The following is an 11,624-nucleotide window of genomic DNA, read 5'->3' as shown; positions in this document are numbered from 1 at the left end:
AGTCATCTCTTCTTACCATATCCCTTATATATATGTATACATATATATGTGTAATTTTTATAATAAATCATATTTGTGGGTGTGCACGTGTCTATTACTCACGTCTATTTAATTATGATAAATTTATATAAAATACTACTTTTTTTTATTTCATAATTTTTCCAAGTATTCAAATTTTTATTTCCAGGGGTAGAATTTTTTTATCTTGACTTGGGAGTATATGGAATATTTATTTAAATTCTTTTAAAGTACTTCGAATACTTTATTTTTTTTGTGAGTTAATTTTTTTTACTTGTATTTATTTTTAAATATTTTTTTCAATGAGTTTTATTTTAAATAACAATAAAGTGGCTGTAATTAAACACTTATTATAAAATATATATTACAAGTATACATTGATCGAATACTTGTAATATTTAGTGACAAATATTTTCCTTTTATTCCTTAATTAATTTTTTTTATTGATATACTTGTAAAAAATTTTCCGAGGGAGCGTGGATTAAATCTGGAGATTTTTTTACTTTTTTAGTCTCCTAGGGAGAGAAATTAAATGCAGAGAGAAGTTTGACATTAAAACTTTGGATTTTAAAAAACTCCATTAATTCCGTATGCTGAGAGATTTTTTTTTTTAATTTTTGGACTGAGTGAATTCAGTTTTAAATAAAAATCCGTATTAACTTTGCACTAAAAAGTAGCGGAGTAAAACCAGAGTGGATGACTGTCTATTTATTTTATCCCCTAAAAGTGAAATTCGCTTCCGGAGTTCATTTTAATATTGAAAATCTGCTTCGGAATTAAATTCACTCCTAAACTGACTTTATTTTAATATCAACCCTGGTAGAAATTTTCCGGAATTTTCTCTGAAAAATTCAGTTTTAAAGTTCTAAAGACTTTTTCAGAATTTTTCAGAGAAAAGTCCGAAAAATTTCCACTAGGGAAAACTTTGAATCGAAGTGAATACAGATAAAATCTGTAATCACTGATTTCACTCTCAATTTTTTAGTGTCAATTCCGTACCAATTTTTTACAGTCCAAGAACTTGAAATTAATAATTTTAATAAAATTACATATTTTTTAAAAAATATCAAATTTTTTTTTACAAATATTATTTTCTTTAAATATTTTTTATGTTAAGTAAAAATTATAGTAATAAAAATAATATTAATAATAATAATAATAATATATGAAGAAAAAAAAAATAGAGTAGACGATGAATCATAAAAAGTATTCAAGAGCAGCCTTATATCGGTCAATCAAAGACTTAGTTAAAGTAGAGAGACCGCTAGAAAAATAATTGGACGCAATTGTTAAATTGTGTATTTCCTGTTAAAACTGGTCCAACTAACACGACTTACTATGGCCAAAAATAATAATTCATATTATTATGGGATCAATTAAATATTTATATCAGTGGTTTTTAAATTTTAATTCATCTTCGCGAGGTAATTTCCTTGTGAATATTCATTTCAACTATGAGCGGATAAAAACTGAAAAAAAAAAAAAGTTTAAAACGCGATTGAGCCATTAAGAATCAAAGGTCATGAAATATCTTGTATAAGTAGATATATCACGCGCATTAAATTATATTTATAAATGAAATAAATTGAACTATTGTTTCGTGTAAATTGTTTTTTAAACAATGTAAGAGTTTATTAAATACAATAATTAACAATAAATAATAAGGTCAATGATTAAAGTAATAATAGTAATGATTGGGAAAATTTTACAACCGTTTTATTTACTCTATTATATAAAAGTAGGAAATTTATTCAGAGTAATTTAATAATAAGGTTTTGTTTTTTATAAAAAATTAATGTTACATTAATATATAACTGTACAATAGGTAATTTAATAATTGTAGTATATAATAATGTAGTTAATAGTAATATTAAAAAACCAAAAATTTTTTTGGTACTCGCGAGCAGTAACGTTATTTCTTTGGTAGCTAAAGCAATTTCCAAAGTTAACCTCGGATCATTGATTTTTTATTATAAATTGAGTTCGTTAAGACATTTTCTCTTTGGCTAATCAATTATTTTTTAAAGCAGCTTTTATTTTCTTATAATTATTAACCATTGGCGCCAAATTTAAAACTTCAGATCCATACCTTCAATTTTTTTAAAGAAGAAACATAAAAAAAAAAAAGAAAAATTGTCTTCTGGTAGATTCGGAAATCAGACATCAGATTTATGATCAATAAAATTTGTAATGTACGTGAAAAAAACTAAAATTATTTACAGATATTGAAGAAGAAATTGGTAATAGCAAGTTTTGAATTTATCGGTAGATAATTTTATTCGCCATTCGATAATGTCTCGTGTTGTAAATATTATACTACATAGATAGGATCCTTGCAAACGGAAATCCTAGCCTCTTGAAGGATCCTCAGTCTCGGTCCTAAAGGTACGCCCATTTTTTGAAGTCTTTCTTCACATAAATACGGCAATTCGACCATTCCAACTTTTTCTTTTTCGAATGCTGCTGCATATTTCTACAAATCAATACAATAATTAGTAATTTATATTATTGAAGTTATGATGATTAACAATTTATAATTTTTTTGACATTGACTATTTTTTAAATTCTTATTGAAGTCAATTCTCTTTCAAAAAAATCCATGTGAGATTGCATGGGAATCCATGTAGGAGTGTATGGATTTAGATAAGAATCCATGGGTATCTGGATTTCCATTTTGACATGGTGCAGATTCCCTTGGGAAATTGAGGTGAAAATCCACATGGGAATCTATACTAAATTCCCATATGGATTTGGTATGCTGTGAATTCCCATAGGAACCCATATGCGAATCTATCGGGATCTATGCTGGATTCCCATAGGGATTTTTTGGGGTTTCAATTTTCCTTAAACTTTTTTTTTTTTACTTCTACTTAAAATTCCATTGAAAATTTTATTATTACACTGGAAAAAATCGGGAGTGAATATGGATTTATTTCAATTCGAATTCTCTCCGTTACTTGGAGTTCTGAAGTTTAAAAAAATCACTCCGCATACGGAGTAAAAAGGAGGTTTTTTTTTCAGCGGAGTGACCTGGATTTTATTTGAACCCAAATTTCTGAACTTCACTTCGGATTTAATCCACATTCGCTCCGAAAATTTTTTACAGTGCAAGTATAATTTACTGTATTACTATATATTATATATATCATATAATCTTTATATATTTTGGCCCATAGGGAGCTCAGGTTTCAGTAGGAAAAATAAAAAATATACCTCGTAACCAAGTTCTCTAAGAAACAGCCGGATAAGTGGAGGCTCAGTACCAAAAAATTTCGTCAACTTCTTAACCCTCGAAGGATTCGAGAGTGCGGGCAATTCGGCGTCTTTAATTAACGGCTGAGACTGAGATCTGACCATCGCCATACTGGTTTGAGTCCTCAGCGCGGCTATTTCGCCCCGAATATTTTCCATTTCTTGTATCATTAAATGCTGAGTGCGCATTTCCGACGACAAATGAGCTACAGAACGTGCCAGGGTAACTACGTGAGACTCGAGCCGTTGAAACCGTTTGTTTACGCTCTTAATATCTTTGGCTTTTTTAATCCTCTCATCGACTACATGCGATCTCCTCTTGTCGTGGTGTCGAGCGATCGGCCTCGAAGATACCGAAGAGGTTGGTAATGAAGATACCGATCCGTAGCTCGTTAGTCCTCGTGCTTTCCTCCGTTTTTTAACACTTCCGCCGAGTAGTTTCAGAACCTGAAATTACTTTGCTGTAACCATCGCATCCTAGTTTATTCAATTACCCGTGAACTTACTTCGCTGTACATGTTTTCCAGGCCTTCAAGTTGTTTTCTGATAGTTCTCGCGTCGTTTGTACTCAGATCCGAGTCGCTTCGGTCCAACATTGAGTCCAAATCCAGTCCAGTTGTCGTCGAAGTTAAATCTGCTGCTTCTACTCCGAAAACTATAAAGTAAAATTGTTTAAAAATTTAAAATATTTATTTATTTATAAAAAAATTAATCAACTTACGGTGGGAAAATTTTTTAGTCGCGTCTTTTTTAGACGTCGAAGCCCCACGATGTTTGATGTTGCTCTGAAAATTTCTCTTATCGGTATTTTTTCCGTAGTCAGTGTAATTGGGTTTCGCTCCATACGGCAAACTGTTCAAATTGAATAACATATTGAAGTAATGGGTAAAAAAATACGACAATAATAATAATAATGGTCTAGGGCTTGATAGACGTATTTACCTTGACGTGTATCGATTTCTCGGAGTCCGGGGACTTCCGTGAGGCGAAAGTGGCGGCAGTGGTGGCGTCACCGAAGATACGCTCTCTGAGAGAGTAGAGTGAGCCATCGCCGGAATGTCTCTTGACGGCTCTAAAATGCTACGCAGTTCAGATTCCACGATATCCACCCATTCCGAGTCTCTGTCTATTGGACAATAAAGACGCCATTAAAATAAAATCCCATAAAAATACGGACATTAAATAAATTTTATTATTTCAAAAGCAGTAACATACTTTGGCCATGATTTTGATCGACTGGCGGCGGTCGTCGACCACTCGAATAAACGGCAGAGCCTCTTCCCGAGTCGACGTTGCTGGAACTCTGACCCGGTTTATCATAATCCGAGCCCGAGCCTTGATTATGATTTATTTTCAGCCTCATCATCCCGTTTTCCAGATCTTCCTTCTTCAACTCGGAGGTTTTTTTGTCCTCCGCAGATTTTCGTTCCTCTGGTTTCAACTGCGCGTTTTTTTTACCATCTTTCCCATTACTTTCAGAAAAATCTTCCCGTTTTGCTGCTGGCTCTTGAACTTTATTGTGACCCAGCTCGTTCTTATCATTCGCACTCAGTTCCTGCTCCTGATTATATTTATCAGAGTCTTTTTTCGAACACCTGACATCGTCTCTGCGGTTTCCGAAGCTCGTGTCAGGTCTGAAGTCCCCGTTCTGGGCTCTCCTCTGGGCATTATCATTTTTGTCATCAGCGAACTCTTGTCCTCTGCCCTCGACAGTAATTTCGTACTTTTCTGTTGACAATGAATTATCTGGGTTACTATTTCCAATATCTTGATTATTTATGTCATCGTAACACAAGTGGGGCTGGGACATGGCTTTCTCCATCATCGATGAACGCAGCTCGTTATTACTCTCCTTATTATTATTATCTTGTTTGATATAAACCTGTGGCGGAGCTTGATAACCAGGTCTACCTTTATTGTAATGATAAAATACTTCTTGCCCTAAAATTCTTACGTCAAGAGCCTGTCGAGAAGTGCTCGGTAAATCAATCTGAGATCTCGAGATAGTCTGCCTGACTTGCTGATACTGTTGATAAGAGACACCGGCAGGAAATAGTGATTGTTGTTGGGCTCTAGCGGTTGATCTTGGACTGGGTTGTTGACCTGCTCCCATATTATGTTGCTGCTGCTGCTGGATCAACTGTCTCTGGTGCATATTCTGCATGTGCTGATGAGAAAATCTAGGACTCTGGTGAATCTGCGACTGGTGTATCAGCTGCTGAGGACTCTGGTAGCTCTGATGATTAGGTCCTGCTGCGGACACAGGTTGCATAGGCAGCCCGTGCTTCCCGACAGGAGGATTCTGTAGCTGATGAGGCTGTTGAATCCCACTGGAGCCTTGAACGACGTAATCGTTTCTCGTGCCAGGTACCGGGGGATTGTAAGCGGAGACTTGTGTCTGATGAACGGTTTGGACACCGCCTGGAGGTGTTATGTGGCTGACATGCAGCTGGGCAGACTGCCCTGGAAGACTTGGGTGTAATTGCGCGTTCGAAAGCTGACCCGATTGCATAATACCGTTCTGAGAACTTTGGTAATATGAGTTGTATGATTGAGCATTGTAGGCATTATTGGGCTGAAAGTGTTGCATCTTGACGGATGGGTCTTGCGACCGGGATGATTTGCCGTAGATACTTTCTTTTTTTTTACTGTCCTCCTCGTCGATACTTTTATTTGATTTTCTAATCTCTTCTGTCACATTATTGAGACTCACTTCGACGTCTGGTTCAATGTCTTTTCTCGAGGGACCGAAACGACTAGAAATCATGTCCTTGATCGTATGATATGTTCGTGAAAGTGATTTTGTACGGTCGTCTTCTGATTTTGTTATTCGCGGTACTGCTCCTGTTGGTGTTGACCTGATTTTATATAAATCACAATTTAAATAAAAACAAAATTTCAAAATCCAAAAGTGCGCACCTCAGTCGCTCATAATAATTATCAATATTTGAAAATTTTTTTGAATATCCCGCCTTTTTTTTAAATGTCGCTCTTTATTTTTAATCCTACTGACACTGGTGCTGCTGCCAGTAGGTAGAGAAAAAAATAAAAAATGGCAGTTAAATTTTTTATGAATCACCGGTTTTAAGTTTTTTTAATTAATTACAATTAAACAAAAAGGATTTAGACAGTAATTTTCTATAGGGTTCTTCCGACAAAAGATACAAAGGTACTAAAAAAAAATTGGGTCAATTTATGACATTTTTTAAAAGTTATCGTAATTTCAAACTCATACACAAGTGACAGCTCTGGTTTCTTAGATTAAAATAATTAATTTTAAATCAATGGAACAATTAATCGACTTAATACCTGATCAAAATTAGTCCTTGATAAATTGTCTTTGTACTAGTATACAATTTAACCCATTTTAGTAAAATAAAAAAAGTGTAGAGATGATTTATCGTGAGTATATCAGTCGAAAAAATAATTCGATCACAAGGAACACGGCGTTCGCGCCTGAGGTGCGCAATAATAATAATAATAATAATAAAAATATTCTTACGTATAAGTGTCCTGGGGTTGAAAATTTTGCACATGATCCTGTCGGTGATCTACTTGGTTACCCTGGGCGCAAATAAATCAACCAGCTATTATAATACCAAAGTTTAGTTTTATATAAAAAAACATAAAACAATTTATCATTTTAGCTGATACATGTATTTATATATAAATAAATAGTGAAGAAAAATTTCCGAGTCTTTGACCGTACGTCAAATCCTGAGAAAAGATACGACTGGAATAATAAGTCCCAAGCGACAGTTAAAGTCTTCGTGATAGGACGCGCGCGATGTTGTCTCACGCATCTCGCATACGGAGCGGACTCTCTCTATCTCGATCTACACTTTTATAATATAAGAGAAACTTGGAAGACACCAAGTATAAAAAGTAAATAACGAGAAAAAACAAACAGGGACAGAAAAACATTTAAAAAAATATAAACTCATAAAATACTTTTAGTTACAAGAAAGTCCGAAGATAAATATAAATTTATGTCTTTCTTCCATATGTGCTCACAAAACCGAATTTTCTTTATTTTCACAGTAATGTAGGATGTAGTATACAGTATATAGGGCCTTTATATTTATTTCTTCCATCGTTTTAATTGATTGGCTATATTTTAAATCCGCGTGTTTATTCTTCAGTGTACGTGTTTACCCATAGAGTATTTTTTCTTGTGCTGGCTTTCATAATAATTGCGTTATATATCCATCAAACAATGGCAAATCCTACTCCCACGGGCCAATTACAACAGGCGTCTGTATACACTTAACTAAAGATTTTTTTTTTTAATTTATTGTATTTATTACGCGGAGAAAATATTCTTGTATGAAATGCTATGGTGTCATAGCAAAGCCGTACAATGTTGGCTAGCTACCTGACGGAAATTAAAATAAACATTCCAAAAATTAATATGACCGTAGTCAAATTTACAATGGCCACAGTAATTTTGAATATGATCGTTGTCAATTTTACTATGGCCGTAGTAATTTTTCTGGGTTTATTTGAGATGACGTCGGGTGGCCAACATGCCCCGGCTTTACTATGACACCATACACAGGAAAAATAAATTTTGGAAATATTGTTTTTTTGTTACAAAAAATTATGCTATTGGAAATTTTCAGTCTTATATATTTTTAGTGCAAAAATTTATGACCAGACAAAACAATTTTCTTAATCGAAGAAATGTGAGTTCAGCTGATGTTTTTTTTTTTGAGTACGATACATAAATTTCGATTTTCTTCTCATGAAAATTTTCAACTTAAATATGGAATTAATAGTGTGATAATTTTTATTGATTTACTACTTAAAAAAATATCCGACGTTCTAATTAGCAAATTGTCTAACTCCAGTTCAGAAAATCCTCCATTTATGTGAAAAAAAGTAATTAAAAAAATTTTTTTTTATGTAAAAATCAATTCTATATCTAATATAGGTATAATAAATAAATGTTTTTGTCTTGGTTACTCAAATGATATTTTTTTCTGACAATTACTGTCTGAAAATTGCACAGAATCACCTACTAAAAAATATTAAGTTAGACAATTTGCTAATTAGAACGTCGTATTGTTTTTGCAAAAGTTAATTTTTTTTTAGTGTATTTCAAATGACAAAAATTTCTCCATATATTGTTATTATTTTTTAAAGTTCGTCTTATTCTTCACATGTCAAAAAAATCCGATACAAAAAGATTCCAAAAAAGTTCGACACAAAGAACTTCGAAATTAGAGACAAATTTATAACTCCGTTGAACTTTTTTCTAACTTTCAGGCTTATTAGTAAAAAATAAACTTGACTTATAACTTTACGTGTAGAAATTTCCACCTTTATGAGAATTTTTCTAAAACACATTTCTCAAAATGTATATTGACCAAATGTTTATCTCGTTCAAAAAACATAATTTGAAATCTCTATTAGAAGGAAAAAAATGTAAATCTCCTTTTTAAAAACGTGTTCACTTGATTCAAAATCTGCAGGACAGTAACAGTACTAGAGATTTTTGAACGAGAGAAAGTCAAACTTTATTTTGAGAATGTTTCAAAAACATTCTCACCTGCCGGAAAATTCCTCTACATAAATTCTAAATCAACTAAATTTTTTACTCAAGTCTTACAAGTTAAACTTGGAGTTATAATCTGTCTAAAATTCATAAGTTTTTCATGTCAAACTTTTTTGGAACATTTTTGAAACGAATTTTTTTACGCGGGTTATTGTTAGCTATTTATCAAAAATATATATCATAGTACAAAGCTTTTTGTTATTTAATATCCTATAAAATGATGAGACATGGGACGTGTTGCAGATAAGTTATAAATTGAGCAGGCGAGCGCATCTATATATATATATATACATATATATATATATCCATTTATCTTTTATGGATAAAATAAGGAAGGCAAGGAAGAAATACTGAAGAAAAGCTACATAAGAAAGTAGTTGTCTAACACTATTAAAGAGTTTATTCTTTAGTTATATATATAAATATATATATGTATATAGAGCGAATTGGATAAGTATATATAAAAGTTTCGAGAAACACACTTGACTCGGCGTTAGATTCCCTACGGAAGTTTGCCTTTCACGTTCGTGACAATCCTTGTGCAGATCTGGGACAATCGTATGTGAGCTAGACGCGGGAAAATAGTCTTAATAGATGATAGAGTTACACAGTTTGAGATTTAGATACATATATGTCTCCATTTAAAACCGCCGACATATAACTCGTAATCATGAGAAAAATAAGTTTGTCTTGAAAAGGAACAATGTACCAGGATCTCTACTACGAATTATTTCCTTTTAAAAATAATAATGTAAATAGTGTTGTGTGCTCTCTGAGTAAAAAATTAATAAGCTCACCTCCTGAACCCAGGCCTGCTGTTTGACCGGGGCGTCGGGAGCTATCGCGCGACTCAGTCCGCTCCTTTTGTTGTACTCATGTAAAATCGGTATCTTTGTGTTCTTGTCGACGGAACTTAGAACTACTTCTCGTTCAATCTGCAACAAACCGAGGCAATGCTATAGCGGTATTTCATAAATTAAATTTATCTACACCCGAGTCGAAATATTAGACGTAAATTGAATGTTTTGAACGTAAATTGAACGTTTTGGACGTAAATTGAACGTAGATTGGAGTATCATAAATTGGAAACATATTTATCATAAAACTAAAACCTATTTATACTTAATAAGAAAACATAAGCATACCAAAAAATTTTTTTCATCGATTTTGTACTCCTGGATTATAATCACGTCAATTCCCTAAAATTTTGTCGTCCGCTTTTCTGGCTCTTAAATAAAGAATTCGTATTTTAAAAAAAAATTTTTTTCAGTTTCATACTTCTATCTTTAACACTATATATGTATATCTGTTCATATATTATGATATCAAGGTGATGAAAATTGTGATTACAAATATTGAAATAAATTAATTGATGTTATCATTAAACTAAAATCATAACTCATGAAATTACCAATTTTTTATGAACCAAAATACAAAGAAAATCGTTCAATTTACTTTCAAAACGTTAAAAACGTTCAATTTACGTTTAAAACGTTAAGAACGTTCAACTTACGTCTAATATTTCGGGCGTACAGAAAAAAAGGATTTTTTGGTGAAGAAAATTTTTACTCGACTCGAGAAAATTTCTATTTTTCCCAATAAATTTTCTTGGGTTGATAATAAATTTTATTGCACAAAAAAAAGATATCTTGAGTCAAGAAAATATTTTGGAAGACGTTTTCGAGAACTAAGACAAGATTTTCTTGAGCGAAGAAAATTAGCCTTGGTCCGGATTTCTACTTTATCCGAGAAAATTGAGGTTTTCAAAAAATTTTCCTTGATTCAAAAAATTTTCCTTGATTCAAGAAAATTTACTTTTTTCAAGAATTTAAATTTTTCTGCGTGAGACGTTAAAAACGTTCAATTTACGTTTAAAACGTTAAGAACGTTTGACTTACGTCTAATATTTCGACTCGGGCGTATATATAAGTACAATAAAAATTATAATGAATGAAAATTAGGTCTGAAGGTGATTCGCAAAGACCGATTCGCAAATTCGGTTCAACCAAAAGCCAGCAAAGTGACGTATGAGGTACATGTTGTACTGCCGTAATCGCGCTGGCGTTTCCGGTAAACGGTATATAGATGATGATCATGATGATGATGATGATGGTGATAGCAGTAGCATACCCAACGCCTTTGTCTTCCGTGTACGTCCCGGGAGTGTAGTCCCTTGAGAAAATTCCCAAGAATAGCAACATCCCCTTCTCCGCCCCTTTGGCAATACATCCCGCGTTTGGTTGTACGATTAACGTAAAACTTTATTTCATCAGGTTTAACACAAGTCTTGAACGGTTACTGGTTCGCGAACAGGCTTGCGTGCTATCTATCTTTCATTTTTAAATTATAAATTAATTGTCTCACCGTCTACGTCTATGCCGTCTTATGAAATTACCCGATTGTCTTCTCTATTATTATTTTTACTGTACTTTATATTAATAAATATCTAATAATCTTAGATATATATGTATTGATAATAATAATTATAATTATAGAATAATACCGGAAATTTGTTGCTGTGAGTTTGAAGACTTTGCTGGTTTTGATTGGGAGTCTGTTCCTCCCCATAGAGAGGTGGCATTCTGTGTTGAAATCCTGATTCAACTTGTAAGACTGCACCGCAGTCACTATTATTATTTCTTCCTTGACTATTATTTATACTCCTCGGCACCGATTTCGATGACGAAATCGTCTTATAAACTGTTTCTTCATCTGCAATAAAACACAAACAATTAGCAATTAATGTAACCCGTTCTTCAAGCAAAATACAGAGCAAATATTAATTTCCGTAAATAAA

General features: G+C 32.8%; 2 protein-coding genes across 7 annotated transcripts in view; one reads left to right on the top strand and one right to left on the bottom strand.

Moving 5' to 3' along the window:
• LOC130672097 (uncharacterized) overlaps positions 1-11,624 on the top strand; it is a 99,827-nt gene that overhangs the window by 84,238 nt on the left and 3,965 nt on the right. The gene's annotated exons all lie outside the window — the stretch shown is intronic.
• The window catches only part of LOC130672092 (transcription factor mef2A), a 37,448-nt gene continuing 27,533 nt past the window's right edge, over positions 1,710-11,624 (bottom strand). For all 5 annotated transcript variants that reach the window (XM_057476371.1, XM_057476372.1, XM_057476373.1 and 2 more), the window contains 9 exons: positions 11,331-11,539; positions 9,625-9,762; positions 6,773-6,834; positions 4,486-6,128; positions 4,213-4,396; positions 3,992-4,122; positions 3,777-3,925; positions 3,232-3,717; positions 1,710-2,491 (listed from right to left, as the gene is read on the bottom strand). In XM_057476371.1, the coding sequence (XP_057332354.1) occupies positions 2,330-2,491; positions 3,232-3,717; positions 3,777-3,925; positions 3,992-4,122; positions 4,213-4,396; positions 4,486-6,128; positions 6,773-6,834; positions 9,625-9,762; positions 11,331-11,539 (3,164 nt within the window). In that variant the 3' untranslated portion in view covers positions 1,710-2,329. The remainder of the gene's footprint in view (positions 2,492-3,231; positions 3,718-3,776; positions 3,926-3,991; positions 4,123-4,212; positions 4,397-4,485; positions 6,129-6,772; positions 6,835-9,624; positions 9,763-11,330; positions 11,540-11,624) is intronic.

Source organism: Microplitis mediator, chromosome 7 (assembly GCF_029852145.1).
Source record: "Microplitis mediator isolate UGA2020A chromosome 7, iyMicMedi2.1, whole genome shotgun sequence".
In the NCBI taxonomy this organism is placed as follows: Eukaryota; Metazoa; Arthropoda; class Insecta; order Hymenoptera; family Braconidae; genus Microplitis; species Microplitis mediator.
Note: the sequence above shows the minus strand (reverse complement) of the source record. Positions and strands in the feature narration are given on the sequence as shown.